At 47.0% G+C, this 16,523-nt stretch overlaps 1 protein-coding gene across 1 annotated transcript in view; it reads left to right on the top strand.

Moving 5' to 3' along the window:
* BFSP2 (beaded filament structural protein 2) overlaps positions 1-16,523 on the top strand; it is a 59,989-nt gene that overhangs the window by 20,554 nt on the left and 22,912 nt on the right. Inside the window, exon 2 of the mRNA XM_072792697.1 lies at positions 13,264-13,346. Within this exon, the coding sequence (XP_072648798.1) occupies positions 13,264-13,346 (83 nt within the window). The remainder of the gene's footprint in view (positions 1-13,263; positions 13,347-16,523) is intronic.

Raw genomic sequence — 16,523 nt, 5'->3', positions numbered from 1 at the left:
TGGGAGGTGGCTTCACAGTGTCTGGGTCTGGGTGAAGTTTAAACCAGATTCTTTCTCTCAGAGACCCTCTTCTGGGTTCTTCTAAAACCCCCCCTGAAGGACTCACGGCAAGGAGAGGCCCCTCTTTCAGCTGCCGCCTGCGTGGCAGCCCCTCACCCTTGCAGGCTGCCCTCTTGGGCAGGACCCCTCTCAAATGAGCCCAGGCTGACATGCCTGTCCCAGGCTCGCCCTCTGTGCCCAGGATGGGTCCACCGTAGGGGCATGTAAGAGGGGCACAGGGACTTCCCAGTCTTGGTTCGGGCCAGTTAACATCATGTTGTTACACATACATTTCTTCTAATCATCCTGCAACCCTGGACAGCAAGTTTCCTCATCCCCAGGATACAAAAGGGAGACTTTTAGAACACCACAATCCCTAAGTCACAAAGACAGCGTTTGAAGCCCTGTCTCTCTAGTCACAGCATGTCGTGTCCCCACAAGTCCTTGCTACTGGACTTTAAAGGACAAAGGACCTACCCTGGGGCCTGGAGTGAGCCATCACACCTCTCTGTGCCTTAGGTGTTCCATCTTTCATGATCTCCAACAGCTCTTTATATTCTAAGACCATGTCATGAAACTGCTAAATTGAAGTTTCCTGGAAGCAGATGGAGGAGAATTCTGCAGAAGCCTTACCCCCACCTCAATGTGGGGGGCAACCCACCGCTTAGCTTTCCACTTCTTGCTCTAACACCCTATGTCTCCTATGGGCATGGACCTTAGAACAAGTGTGGGGAAGAGAGAAACACCATTTAAATAGTGCTGGCATTCTGCTCCCTCCGTGTTAATCCCCATTGGAGACTAACACAGCTAACATTTATTGAGCACCTACCATGTCCCAGAATTTGTTCTGAGGTTCTTGCGTCTTTTAATTCACTCGACCTCACAACAACCCTATGAGGCCAATACTTTTATGACTGCTTTTTTTAAAGATGAGGAAACTGAGGTATAGAGCAGCTAAATAACTTTTTTCCAAGGTCACATGGCTAGGCAGTGATAGAGACAAGACTTTCAACTTGGGCAGTTTGTTTCCAAAGCCTGTGTGCCCAGCTCTGCTTGAGAGACAGACCAGGGCTGGAGGCATCCTTACCCCGGAGGGCTTCTGGGATGCGAGCAGGGGGCTGAAAAGCACACTCATCCCAGACAGATTCCCAAGAAGCAGAGCCCAAGTCCAGGATTCTATAGTGCGGGACATACTCTGGAGGTGCTCCCAGGCGAGATGGGTGAGGGAGGAACCGACAAGAGAATCTCCTTTGCTCAGGTCACAGCTTCAGCCTGATTCCAGGGAACCCAGGAGGGGAGCTCCACCTCGGAGCTGTCCCAACCCCCAGCAAGGGAGCTGGCTTTCCCACCCAGTACCTGCAGGTCATTCCCAAAGCACTAGTCCAGGGGAACTGGAAAGTGGGCTCTGCAGGCCTCAGGGCACTGCTCCAGACAGAGCCCAACAGCAGGCTGTGGGAAGGGGAAAGCCGCGGATCCCGGGAGCATACAAAAGTGGTTTTCGAAAGCCCACGGGGCTGAGCAGCCACCCCTGAAAGAGGAAAGTAGAGCTGCTCATTTGGTTTAAGCCTCAACAAGTCCCCAGGGAGAAGACAAATTCCTCTGACTCTGGCCAGCGCCCAGGAAACAAATGTAGTCAGGAGCAACCGTCTCTGAAGAGCCCCATTAGGGCAAATACAAAGTACCCCTGGGAGATCTTCTGCCACTGTGACCATGACCGTGACCATGACCCTGAGCCCAGGCCTGACCCACCCCTCCATGCCTCCACCACACTCACGGCGCTCCCACATCCCAACACTGCCTGTCCTGCTTTTCCTGGCCCCAGACCTGAGTCTACAGCCAACCCCACTCCATCTTCATCCCTATGGCCCAAGAGGCCTTTTCTGGAGCTCTGGAGGTGCTCCCCTGCCTTCCACCTTGTCACTGCCCGCCCATCTCTGTCCTGCCTTCCCTGCCAGCCTCCCCCTCTGCATGTTAGGGGCCTACTGCCTGCCACGTGCTATGCTAGATTCCTTCGCCTAGTTGTCTTCTTTATGTTATCCCACTGTTTTCTTCTTAATTATGAAATAGTTCAAACATAAAAAAACGGGTGCTCAACATCCAGAATTGTCAACCTTAATGTTATTTGCTACAGACCTGTTATATTGAAACATGAAACCAAAGATTTCAATGGAAACCTCATTTGTGCCCTGTCCTGATTCCATTCCCCTCCCCAGGGGCCACCACTGCTCTAAATTTGGCGTTTATCATTCCCACCAATGTTGTTCCAGTTTTACTCTACATGTACATAAATCCTTTATAGGATTGTTTTGTATGATTTTAAAACTTTATGTTAAGCTGTATCATACTGTGTATTAGGGTTCTCCAGAGCAACAGAACCAATAGGTTTATACAGAGAGAAAGAGATTTATTTTAAGGAATTGGCTCACAGGATAATGGAGGCTAGGAGTTCCAAATTAAGGGGTCAGCTGGTTGGAGACCCAGGAAAGAACCAATATCTCTCTTCAAGTTCAAAGAACATTTGATGGCACAATTGCTTCCCCCTGGTAGGTTTGTGGAGTGGGGTGGAAGGGATACTCAGTCTTTGATCTATTAAGGCTTTCAACTGATTGGATGAAGCCATCCACATTACAGAGGGCAATCTACTCAAAGTCCACTGATTTAAATGTTAATCTCAGGGTGCCTGGGTGGCTCAGTGGTTGAGCATCTGCCTTTGGCTCAGGTCCTGATCCCAGGGGTCCTGGGATCAAGTCGCGCATCAGGCTCCCTGGGGGAAGCCTGCTTCTCCTTCTGCCTATGTCTCTGCCTCTCTCTGTGTGTCTCTCATGAATAAATAAAAATAGAATCTTTAAAAAGATTTAAAAATAAAAAATAAATATATGTCAATCTCATCCAAAAACACCCTCACAGAAACATCTAGAATAATATTTGACCAAATCTGACCACCATGGCCAGTTGACACATAAAATTAACCACCACATAGTATTTCCTTCTGCAACTTGCTTTTCTCACTTCTCATTTTGTTTTTGAGAATTATCATGTTGACACATGTAGCATTTTATTGTATATACACCACAGTTTATGAATTTTTTATTGGTGAATGTGGGTTGCTTCCACTCTTCTCTGTCACAAAGAGGAGAGGGCATAAACCTTCTCATGCACACATGGGAGAGTTTCCCTAGGTCAGAGGTGGGCATACCGTAAGCAGTCACATCCAACCAGGTACCTACTTTTATAGATAAAGTTTGATTGGAATGCAGTCACATCTGTTCATGTAATTGTCTAGGGCTATTTTCACCCTACACGGGCAGGATCATGTAGTTGACTCAAGCATAGTGGCAAGGCAAGATGGGTGCATGAAGATATGTGTGCCCGGGAGAGGGTAGCACTGAAAAAAATAATCAAGCAACTAACATTCTGCAGGCCTGAGGATATGCAGTTGGGAAATAAAATAATTTGGCTATCTACCGAAAGCTTCTGACAGTCAGGGGCACCTATGTCGTAATTCCTAGCCGAAAGGCCCTATATTTCACACAGGCATCAGTAAAGTAGTTTAGTAATTAACCTGGTTTGGCATCTTCCCTTTGACCTTAGAAAATAAAACACCTGTGATTATAAGAGAGTGCAAATGTGTGAAAGAGAAACTCCATAACTGACAGAGCAAGAAATAGAGCTTTATTATTTAAAGTTACCAAGATGGCCAATAAATATAGGAAACAGGCGGTGGTATATGAGTGAGCTAAATCTTCATTTGTCGGCTGGGATGTCAATAAGTGATGTCTGTGGCAGATAACTCAATAAAAAAATTGTAGAAATATGGGGCAAGCTCTGGACAAATGAAAAGCAGAAGCTGCCAGGAACTGGGGCTGTGGCAAAAGCAGAATGTGAGGCAGGGAACACTTTTCTGCACCCGCATGTCTTTTCAGCATTGTTTTATTTTGTAATCAAATGTGTGTTACTCTGATACCTTTTCAGTTAAAATGCAAAGATTCAAACCAGAGCATAACTCCTAAAATGTTTATAGATAAAGTGAGACCTTTGTAATAATCTCGGACAGGAGTGGAGGTGGGCAGGATAGAGATTTTTAAATTCAGCCATGAGATTTTAGTTGTAGAAGGGGGGAGACAGGGGACCACTGTTCTAGTCTCTCTCTACCTTTATAATATAGTTTTACCGAGTTGAAATGTCCCATAATAAAAAGTGGGGGTTTTTTAAGGGAAAAAAAGAGAGTGGGTTGTGGAGCCCAGGAGACACCAATGAAATTCAGCTGGGCCACTTAGTGCTATGGGAAAGTCACTTGAACTCTCTGGTCTCAGCTCCTCATTTATAGGGTACATCTACCCCCATTCGTATGGCCACTGGCATTGGGAGTGGGGGTTAAATGACCACCGCTGACTGTGAAGGGCTGATCATGGCATAAAATTTGGGTTTGATTTGTTTGGTTGCTTCTATTTTGGGTTTTGTGAAGTTTAGCTCTAAATTTTGAGTTCTTCTTGGGCATCTCATACTCAGTTCTACACATCTAATTAAGTTCTGCCTTACATGTCTCTGTTAATTTGCATTCCTCAGCTAGCCTAATTCACCTTCCGAGTTAACAAATATTTAGTGTCCATGTACCAGGCACTGAGTGGGGTACCAAGGAGGCAGAGATGGGAGGCTGTCCCTGTCCTAGGGATACACTGGTCAGTGGTGGGGTAAGAGAAAAAAAAGGTCAGACTAAAATACAGCCTGACAACTTGCAGTGATAGAGATATGCCCATGGAGGATCTGGGGTGTACAGAAGATGCCCAGGGTTGCCTAAGCTGGGTTTTGAAGGATGGCTAAGAGTTTAGCTGGCAAAGTAGGAAAGCATGGAGGCCAGGTGGCATGGTTCAGTCATGACATACAGAGGTAGCAGCATGAGTTACCGGTTCTGAAAGCTGGAAAGGCCTGAGTCTGTTCAGAAAAATAGTTCAGTTCACAGCAGGAGAGTGAAGAAGACATAAAGCCCAAATCGTACGGGTTTATTCAAGAGCATGCTCTTGAATAAATATGAATCCAAATTTGCATCTTAGTAAGTCCTTATAGTAAAAAAGAGAAGGGGAGGCTGGAAAGCATTTGCTCTAAATCTAAAAAAGAGAGAAAGAGAGGGATGCCTGAGTGGCTCAGCAGTTGAGTGTCTGCCTTCAGCTCAGGGCGTGATCCTGGAGTTCTGGAATTAAGTCCCACAGTGGGCTCCCTGCAAGGAGTCTGCTTCTCCCTCTGCCTATGTCGCTGCCTTCTCTCTGTGTCTTGCATGAATAAATAAATAAAATCTTAAAAAAAAAAAAAAAGAGAGAGAGAGAGAGAAAGAGAGATCGATCAGCTGGCTGTCCAAACAGAGCCTCCCAGGGTCACTATCTTGATGTGCTCAGCACTCAAAACTCAGATTTTGTTGGGATGTCTGTAGAAAACTAGGCCCTGAATGGCTTGTCCATGACAAAGAAACCTTTGTGCTACATACACCCAGGACTAGGTAGGAATATACAGTGGTGGCTACTCTTTAGTGCCCAGCACTGGTGGCTGCTGTCCAAATCAAGCCCTCCTGTTTCTCAGGTAGCTGGAGCCAGGATGCTAAGAAAGGTCAGAACTAGTCCTGGGAAGGGTAGAGAGGTTTCTGGGGAAGATGAGACCTGAGAAGGTTTTTCTTCATCAAGACAGAGGGCAACCTACAGGGAACTGGGTATTCCTGATTACCCCCAAAATGGTTCATAACACCACCCACCAGCTCTGGCCTTTCATTCCATGCTCATATGACCCCTTCTACAAAGACATTCTTTCCTCAGACAGAGCACAGTTTGATGATGAGGTCAATATCTATCTGCAGTACAGACTCAGAAATGTCCACCGTCCTAGCCTCCCGAAGTAAGACCCAACCTCAGCCATCAGGTGTCCAGATCCTCCCTAGATCCTCAATGGCTGTGACTGCATTCAGGGGCGAATGATACTGGAGAATGTTCAACTTCTCCATATTTTATGACATGCTCTCTTACTCCACTTGCAGCTGCAATCTTAAGTCAGTGTGCTTGGGCTTCATACTCTCCATCTCTGGGTACCAACAATCAGGTAAAACCACCAGAGAGATGACCAGGACTCGAACCAAGGCTGGGCAGTGTGGCAGGAATGAATGCAAGGGATTCATTGCATCCATCATAAATGCAACATCGATGCAGGGGATTGTTGGTTTTCTGACCTGGGAGGTGAGGGAGGGGGAAGTGCTGGAGGTGATCTCAGGTTGGAGCCAGGGAGGAACCTGGATATTCCCTGAGAGTGGGAACCACATCTTCTCTGCCTTGGTTCTCCATGGAGAGGTAGCTCTATTGCTGAACTCAGTAATTCAATGGATACCTACTGTATTAGATCACTTAGGGAATAAAAGAACAAGTCCTATGACCCAACCTGAGAAACTAGCATGTAGAGGTCAGATGAGGGAGTGAAGGAGATCGAGAAAAAATGGCCAGAGAAATAAGAGGAAGGGCAGGAGAGAGCTATGTCATGGAGGCCAAGAGAGAAAAGTACATCTTCTGTGACCAACATAGCTGGCAGGTCAAGATGAGCCAGAGAAGCAGCTGTTCAGCTTGGCAACATGGTGGTCTTCACCATCATGGTGAAGAAGCAGTTTCAGTGGGGGACTGGGGACAGACAATGATTTCTTGTTCACTTATTACTGGAATAAGTCATACCGAGCATTCACCCTAAACTTGAAAGTCAGATAAATGTGTAAAAGCTTTCCAGGGACTCTTATACCCTGCCTCTATCCCCCGCAAGTTGAATTTCCCAGACCCCCAGTCTTGCCCATCTCCTCCCCACACCCGCAGCTCCAGCTGCTGAGATGCCAATACCTTTAACTCTAAATAACGCATCAATTGTACCCTTGGGCCCAAATGATAACCCTTCTAAAAATGCTGCTTGTCCTCACTTTTTTAAAACACAATAAGGGTCAAATTCTTCACCTGCCCCCACCAGCATCATTTATTTTAATAACTACATCCATGGCAAGGAAACAGCAGTAGGAAGGGATAAGATCCTCATCATCATAGTACCAGTAGTCAGGGCTTTTTTCAAATTACTATGGACAGAAAAAACTGAAAGGGGGAAAAAAAAAAACACCAAGCCACTAGATGGAAGTCTTCATTCAACTGCCTGTGTGGAGAAGCAGGAGCAGTGCCAGACTGCACACACCCACCAGATCCATTCGACCATCCCTGGCCAAGTGCTCTGCTCTAAGGCAACGAGCAGAGATAATAGTGGCCGCCACGCACCGAATGCCTCCTCTGTGCCAGGCAGTCTGCCAAGGGCTTTACCTGCAGTGGCTCATTTAATCCTCGCAGTTTCCCTGGCAGGTAGGGAGCAGTATTATCCTCATCTTACAGAGAAGGAGACGAATCTTAGAATTATCCAAGTAGGGGCGCCTGGGTTGCTTCATGGTTGAGCGTCTGCCTTCGGCTCAGGTCGTGATCCCGGGGTCCTGGGGTCAAGCCCTGCATTGGGCTCCCTGCTCAGCGAGGAGCCTGCTTCTCCCTCTGCCTCTCCTGTGGCTCATGCTCCCTCATGCTCGCTCATTCTCTCTCTCTCTCTCTCTCTCAAATAAGTAAATAAAATATTTTTAAAAAAGAATTATTCAAGTAACTGGCCCAAGCCAGTGAGGGGAGGAGCTGGGTTCACGAGAGGTCATTGTCTACTAAGTGTGGTCGGGTGTGACTCTGATGTAGGAATGATCCAAAGAGGGAGGAAGGGAGTCAGCAAAGGTAGCACGCACCCAGGAGCTCAGGCTAAAAACTTAGAAGTCATCCTTAATTCTTTTCTTTCCCTCTTTCCACAACTGCTCCATCACCAAAACCCATCCGTTCCTTCAGCAAAGTAAGTCTTAAACCTGTCTGCTTCTCTTCGTGAGCTCTGTAACTGCCCTAGTCAAAGCCCTAGTCATCAGCTCCCTGGGGCTCTTGCCGAGCTTCCTAGCTGGGCCCCCAGCAGGGTCCTCTGCATCCTACAATCTTCCCTTCCCTCAGGACCCAGGGACCCCCTACTGCACAGAGCATACCTGTGCCCAGCTCAAAACCTTTCACTGGCTTCTCAGCAAATCCCACCTCCCTTCCCTTGCTCCCAAGACCCTCCCTCCTAGATCTGGCCTTTGCCTATCTCTCTACCTGCATCCCCTACAGTAGCTGCTGATTCCCCTCCAACCAGCTCGGAGCCTGGCACAGGGGAAACAGCGTGTGAAATAAATGAAGGCAAGAATGAATGAGTCAATAAATAAAAAAGCTTGTCAGAGGAAGGCATGTTTGAGATGAGCATTAAAGTGGGGTCGGGTTTCTCAGGTGGCAAAGCCTAGGAGTGCGAGGTGGTAAAACAGGATATCTAGGCAATGACATAGGCAAGGGCACGGAGGAATGCCAGGAGCAGCCTGGGAGGCAGCAGGAGCAGGACAGGAGGCAGGTCTGTGCAAAACTGGGGTTCTGCAAGCCGAGCGAGCACTGCGAGCCCCTGGAAAGCCTTTCAAACATAGATTGTGGGGCCACACCGCAGAGACTCTGACTTGGACATCTGAGGTAAGGTCTGAGAGTTTGCATTTCTCACAAGTTTCAGGGGGAGTTGATGTTGCCGGTCCAGGGAACACACCTTGAGAACCACTGGTACCAAGTGCGCTAAGGAACTCTGCATGTGGAGGCCAGACAAGACAGGTCCAGGGAGGTCACTCAAGGCCACTGCGCGCCAGGCCCGGAGCGGTCTGAGCTATCACAGGCCAGGAGTGAACCCCGCTTGCCCCTTGCTGCGCCATCCCTGTCAGGACAAAGCCGGTGCCTACCCTGACTTCCCACTGCCCCCCTCCCCCATGATACCCAGCCCTGCTGTTCTTCTCCGTTGAACTGTATGCTTTGAAGGCATCTTTTGTTTCTCTAGCAACGCTTCCAAATCCTGAGTCCTATTCCCTCGAGACCGCGTCTCTTTTTAACAAAAGACCTGGTGGTGTTAAGTCATGTTGCACAGAGGAAATAATAATCATGTGCTGATGGTAGGAGTCAGCTCTGGGCAGAGGAGAGAGAGGAAGACCAGAGGTGGTCCCTGCTGGCCTTCCCAGCACGCCAGGAGCAAGCTGCCAGCTGCCCTCCCTTAAAGTTCGCCCTGCCGTGCAACTATTACACTGGTTCATACTAGAAGACAGGGCAGGAGTGGTTTCAGGGTTATGAGCAAGTACGCTTGGACTCCCAGCGTCAGCCTAGGGACTGTACATATTAATATTTGGGATCTGTACTCCCTTCGCTCCTGGAAAGAGAAGATGATCAGAGAGGCGAAGTTAATTTGCATCTGCCTCAACCCTAAATCTGAGAGGACCGGGTAGCTAATGTGCAGGTCCTGCAGTTTTAAATGCAGATGACATTTCTTCTGCAGGCCTGACAGCAGAGCGCTCGGTCACCAAAGTTCTCCAGGCCCCCAGAGTCGCGCCCACCAACTGCTCAGCTCTGCTCAGCTTATGGGGCTCAGCAATGAAAGCTCAGGAGACTGGCTTGGGAGATAGTTTGGTTTGCTTTGGTTTAATTTGGTGAGCTTCCTCATGCCAGTGGGGGAGATAGGTCTCTATCTTCATGATGCAGCCCAAAGAGGAGCCAGTCCTGGCTGTCCTGTTATAGGAAAAAGAGAAAAACAGTCCTCCCCAGTGAGTCTTTCCTTGATTCTGATGAGCCTTTTATTTTCCAAAGCTGGTGACAAAAATACGCACACTTTGGAGTCACGGGGACCTGGCATGGCATTCTGGCTCTTCCACTCTCCCTCCGAGCAATACGGGACAATTTATGTGTGAGCCTTGGCATCCTCATCTGTAAAATAGGTGTGTTGGAGTCAGGGTTAGAGATCATGAGCATTCAGTGAAGTCCTGAGAGTTAAGTATTTAGTAGTGTATGAGGCACAGTCACTGAGTTTCTATCTGTTTAATAATCAGCTTTTCATGAATAAAAGGCTCTGGTTTATGGTGCTTGCCCATTTCCCTGGTGTAAATACACTCACCGTGGCTGATATCAAGCTATCCCTACTGAGTGCAGACTAGACTCGAGAAGAGATGCATGTAGCATATGCCATTATACAGTGTTTCCACCACACAAATACAACAGAAATAACCTCAAGAGCGTGGATGACAGTGGTAAGTATGTATGACCTTCCTATTTTGAGTATTTATCAACTGAATTTTTCATATAATTTATTTAATTGTAAGTTCACGTAATTAAAACTTTCATGATGACTGTGTTTAACCACTGGCTCCGAAGACTCCTGAACTCTTTCCCAGTCTGCCTGGCAAGCCAAGACAAGCCAGCTCCAGCACGTGGGCTGGGCCCACCTCTAGGTGGTCAGTACACTCCCTCCCCTCTGCGGTTCCTGCCTGTGGCCCCCAGGGAAGATCAGATCACACGGAGCTTTCCCAGATGGAGACACGGAGCCTGCTCCATGGCAGGCACCATGCTCTACTTTTGGCCTTGGCCACCATCCCAGCCCTTGGCCTGGGCTAACCCTCAGCCAAGGTCCCAGCCCTTGTCCTGCTGCCTGATGGGCCCTTTCTTTCTACAGTGTGGGATGCTGAGCCCCTGCTAACACGAGAGGACCCCTCTCTGCTAAGCTGAGGTACCTACAGGGGAACAGTGAAGGGATCTCTGGCTGACTCAGGAGCTGGTGGGTTATTTTAAGACCCTTCAGTGAAGGAGATGGGGAAGCAGGGCCAGCGGCTGAGCTTTGGCAAGTCAGGGCCTATAATTAGCCTCTGCTTGAGGCTTGAATAAGCCCCTGGTTGTTACTAAACATCAGCTGGAGCAGGAAGGCTTCCAGCTTCCATGAGCTCAGTGCTACACCAGCCTCTAGGACAGACCTTTGGACAGAACTACCCCTCTGCTGGGCAGCGCCCAGTTTACCCTAGAAAGTGCTCCTGTGCTCAACCCCAAGTGAGAAGGAGGAGCAAGGATGCTGAGCAACCAGCTCCTCACTGCAACCCATCTTCCAGCAACTGGCATTTCCTACCAGACTCCTTCACAGATCGCTCCCTGCAGCCTCTTCCTGGTAAGGAGCTTGCAATCAACTAGCGAAGTCTTACCAATGAGCACACTGACTGGGTCCTGTGGTAACTGGGCAAAGCAAAGGCTGGGAGGGAGGACAGTGTCTCCAAATGCTAGTGGTGCCTGTTCTGGACAACAGGATTTGGGGTGATGGCATTTTCCACCATCTCTCTGCTGTACCAGAATTGTAGGACTCTAAATATGTATATCCAACATACGCTCCAGCGTGTTACTTGGTTTTCACTTTTTCTGCCCACCCCCTGGGTCCCAAGTTTAAAAAGCAGAGACAAATCAACAGACAAGATTAAGCTGCACCAAGGTGAAGAATTGTAAGAATTTAAGCTTCAGAGTCCCTCACTCGTGCACACTCCTTTGTGTTAGTCTTTTTTTTCCTTTTTTCTTAGAAATAGTCTCCCACATTGCATAAACCCCATGCCCCACATCTGCCCACAGCTGCCCCAGCATGGCCACCTCATCTAGAGTGACTGTAAAGCCGTCTCTACAGCAGTAGTGTTCCAGCCCACAGTCTAGACACCCGCTATGATTTGGTGTCCTGCACTGGAGTGAGTCATTTGCCATGGGCAGTGTTGTGAGAAATCAAGCAGGGTGATTGCCTTTGGCTTCCAGCTTATCATTTGAAAAATGGCATTGGCACAGTGGCATCCAAACACTGGAAGGGGCTTTTGAATGTGGGGACTGCCGCTGTGTGAAGACTGAAGAGAGGGCTCAGCCAGAGCGGCCAAAGCCAATCCTCAGGAACACCGAACACAGTCATGGCCCTCTGGTTGAACTATATCCAGCAGTATTAACTATATTTTCATTTTTTTCTGTTTTCTTGATGCTCTGGCATCTGGGGCCACAGAGCTAGCTAATCTTTGAGATAGTAAACCACTTGCCACATTATTGATGTGCAAACCAGCCGATCCTGAGCACATACCCCCATCTGCCTTCTCTTTCTGGCTCTTTCACCCCAGGAGGCAATAACTCTGTCCTAAACATCCCAGGTGGCTGGAGACCACCCCAGGGGCTCAGAGACCACTGAAATTCTTCAATCTACCCAATCCTAAACCTGCTTAACTGTCTACCCTGCCTCACTCAGTCCTTCCCATGAAAATCACAATAAAGGCTTCTGCCCGTGCTTTCCCCTCATCCTTTTGCCACCACCCCTGGCACTTCCTCCTATGGCCCTGCATGGTGTGGCTGCCTCTCCCCTTGGGAACTGTGAGTGACATATTTTTAATGTCAGACATCGCCTGATCTTTTGGCTTTGCCATATCAAAAGAAAAACAAAACCCCAGGTACATTCTGTAGGATCTGGGGAGCTGGTTTTGAAAAACTACTCTTCATGGCTTCATGAACCCAAACTGTTTGCACAATGTTTATGTTCATATGTATGTTTGGAGGGTGGTTGAAATTCTAGAGCCACGTTGTCCAATATAGTGGCCACTGGCCACAGATGGCTATTCAAATTTAAATTAAATTGGAATAGGGCACCTAGCTGGCTCAGTCAGTTAAGCAACAGACTCTTGATTTTGGCTCAGGTCATGATCTCTGGGTCATGAGATCAGGCCCCATGTGGGGCTCTGTGCTGAGCGTGGAATCTGCTTAAGATTCTCTCTCCTTCTCCCTCTGCCTCTCTTCCTCCCAGCTCATGAGCTCTCTCTCTCTCCCTCTCTTAAAAAAAAAATCTGGGGCACCAGTGTGGCTCAGTGATTGAGCATCTGCCTCCGGCTCAGGCTGTGATCCCATAATACTGAGATCAAATCTCACAGGGAGCCTGCTTCTCCTTCTGCCTATGTCTCTGCCTCTCTTTCTCTGTGTCTCTCATGAATAAATAAGTAAAATCTTAAAATTAAAAAAAAGGAGCCAGAAACTTACTGGTGGTTGAAAGCTCAGCACTATGACAAAGATTATGAACAAGTCTGCCTTTGAGTAATATTTTAGCTCCAAAACTCCAACTCTAAAGGCTCTTAAAAGACATCCAGATTTTATGCCTTATGGTTTATCTCCTCCTCACCTTTGTGGAGAGAGACACTTGAATTCTAAAAATATTTGCTATAAAAAAATGTACTCTAACTTCCCCAGAACCTCTGTGTCTGGTGGGAGTCATGGTGGGAAGTTAGGGAAGATGGTCCAGTGACCTTGTCTCCTCTGCTGTGTGTGGTCTTTCTAGGTGGGCGAGGCAGTCTTGGAAAATGCTCGGCTCATGCTTCAGACAGAGAATATCCAGGCGGGTGCTGACGACTTTAAAGAGAGGTAACATCTGTAGCAGAGGGGCCAGTCCCTCCTCTCCCCTAGACTCCTGGGCAAGTTGAGTAATGCTGTTCTGGGGTCTGCAGCATTCACGCCCAGCAGGACAGAAGACTGGAGTGGGATAATAGAGGTTCCAGGAGAGTCCAGAGCAAGGATCATCCAGCTCAAACCCCCTTACAGACACAAACTAGGTCCCAAGTGCTCAGAAATTTTGCACAGTGGCACCTGGTTCACAGCAGGGGTTCTCAAATTGTGGTATGCTTCAGAACCACCAGGAGGTCTCACCAAAAACATATATCACTGTGCCCTACCCTCTGAGTTTTTGATTCAACAGTCAGGGTAGGGCCCCAAATTTCCATTTCTAACAAGTTCCCCATGATGCTGGTCCTGCTGGTCCTGGGACCACACTTGAAGAACTGCTGGTTTTGAGCAATGCTTCTCAATTGTGGCCAGAATTACCCAGCTACTTAAAAATGCAAGCCACACAGACTAATTAAACCATAGTCCCTGTGGGTCCAGGCCTTAATATTTTTAACTCACCCGCTTTGAAAAAACACCTCTTTGAAGTCTAATACAGTGTTTCCTAAAATATGGTGTGTGTTGCATTGATGATCATTTTAAGTTGTATAAGGATAAACATCTTATTTTTTAAACTTATGTATTTTTAGAGTTTCCTTCTATTTATGACTCATGCAGTTGTTTTTCCATTATGGCACTACAATTTATAGCAGCAATTTAAAATTTATTTAATATAAAGAGCTTTTAAATTTTACTGATTTAACATTTACTTTTTAAGTAGATACATTTAAGGAACAATGTAAAGTAAATAACAATAGGAGAGAGACACATTTAGGGCAAAATCATGATGGCAAGTGAAGTTTGAGAAACACTGGTCCCATGGAGGAGTGAAAAGAAAAAGACCTTTCATTGATGAACACAGAGATTTTGAGAATATTCTGTGGGGAAGGTGTTCTAGATGTTGGGCAGTTGGCTGGGTAATGGGATAGTTATTCAGAGAACATTTACCTAAACTTGGTAAAGACAAAGAGGAAAGGCATATAGTTGAGAGTCTTTGGGGAAGACAGTGATCCATCTCACTGCCATTCTTATCTTAGGATAAGAGTATTGTGATGAAAATGAACATCTCTACCCTCTCCTCAGACCCAGAGTCCTTTCTTCTAAGACCAAGCTTCTCCATGTGCTAAAGGGATCTCCACTAGTGGCCACTCTGGAGTCAAAGAGACTCTTGATCAGCTAGGGGTGCTGTCTTGGACAACAGTCTGCTTGCCAAGGTCACAGGAGCACAAAAAAAGTGAAGCCATCATCCAGCACTGACAGCTTACTGCACAGTTAAAGACAGATGCCAATAGACATGAATCCATTTGTACTACATTTAAGATAGAATTTAATTGTGACGTTAAGTTAGGATCTGACCAATGAACAAATTTCTTTTGTTCATTCATTCATTCATTACATGTTAATACATGCCTTCATCCAGCCATTCAAAGAGAATAGCAGGGGCTTGGTCTGTTTTGTTCTTCGTTGTATTACCAGCACCTGTAACAATGCCACACACAAGATAGATGCCCAATGAATAGTCGTTGAATTAGTGAATGAATGAATGAATGAATGAGTTCAATAAATGTTTGAGTATCTGCCAGGCCCCCTGCCAAGTACTGGGAATGAAGTGAACGTAATCTCCAGGAGATCACAGTTTAATGTCAAAGACAGAGGAGTAAAGAGACAGGAGCATCAGTGGTTGTGCCATCAGTGAGATGAGACAGGTGACATGGGGACATTTAGTCTGTCCAGGGAGGGTTGACAAAAGAGATGATACCTGATTTGGGTCCTAAACTCAAGAGTTTATGGGAGTTGACCAGGTCAGTGAAGGAGGCATGACTTTGCAGGCAGAGGGGGCAGTATGTGCTAAAGCAGAAGGACATGAGAGAGCACAGTACATTAGTGGCCACTTAGCAGTTCATTATAACTGGGGCATTTGGAGTAAAGGAAGAAGGGACAACTAATGAGGCTTGAAAACCAGGGAGAGACCAAATCCTGGGGTACTATATCAGCCATACCAAAGAGCTCAGAAATGACCTGAGAGGAGATCCATAGAAGGGATCTGAGTAGCAGCTCATCATGACCAGATTTCAGTTTTACACAGAGCTTTGTGTTGGTAGAGAGGAGAGGTGAGGCAAATGAGCAAGAAGCAATGGGAGCAAAGGGGCTGGACAGATGGAAGGGTAGGGTCTGTACTGGGAGCAGAGATTGGAAAGGAAGGCAAGATCAGATTACTAAGGGATCAGAGGATGACACCTATGGCTCTGAGCAGATGGTGACCCGATGTGATTAAGGATGGTCCCTCTGGGTGCAATACTGTAGATCAGTTGTAGGAAGACAATCAGAGACCGTTATTGCTCAGGGTCTGCCTGGGATAGTGGACATGAGCAGACCTGAAGGATGGGTCAAAGAAATCATTGGCAGGGGTTGACATATGCAGCCTGGAAATAGAAGGCAAAGATAAGTGTCAGGTTTTGAACTTGGGTAATTTAGAAGATTTGTGGTTCTCTTGACTAAAATAGAAAACTGTGGGAGGGAAGTTGGTCTAAAATTCAGGGATAGATAATGAGCTTGGCCTTTGAGCAAGCTGAGTTAAGCTGATGGTAAAACAACCAAGCAGAAATTGTGGTATGCCACTGAAGATGCCGGGCCAGAGTGGCCTGCAGGTCAAGACAGGCAGTTCTGGGTGCCACAAGCACAGAGATTCTATTTGAAGACTCCAAAATGGAGGAGAATAGAAAAAAAGAATACCAGGATAAAGCTAAAAGCTTAACAGCAGCCTTGGGGGATATCACAGAGATGTGTCAAATGCTTAGAGGACTTCCATAAAACAGTTTGTGGCTCAGTCAGTTAACGATCTGCCTTTGGCTCAGATTATGATCCCAGAGTCCTGAGATCGAGCCCCGAGTTGCTGAGCAGTGAGCCTGCTTCTCCCTCTGCCCCTCCCCCTGCTTTGCTCTCTCTCTTTCCCAAATAAATAAATAATTAAAAAAAAAAAAAGTTAACAGCAGTCTTGGGGAATATCACAGAGATGTGTCAAATGCTTAAAGGACTTCCAAAAAAAAAAAAAAAAAAACGCTCTGTAGGTCACCTAAGACCTCCCATAATATCCCGGAAGGG

Source organism: Canis lupus, chromosome 22 (genome assembly GCF_048164855.1).
Source record: "Canis lupus baileyi chromosome 22, mCanLup2.hap1, whole genome shotgun sequence".
Taxonomy (NCBI): domain Eukaryota; kingdom Metazoa; phylum Chordata; class Mammalia; order Carnivora; family Canidae; genus Canis; species Canis lupus.
This window is presented reverse-complemented; position numbering and strand designations above follow the sequence as displayed.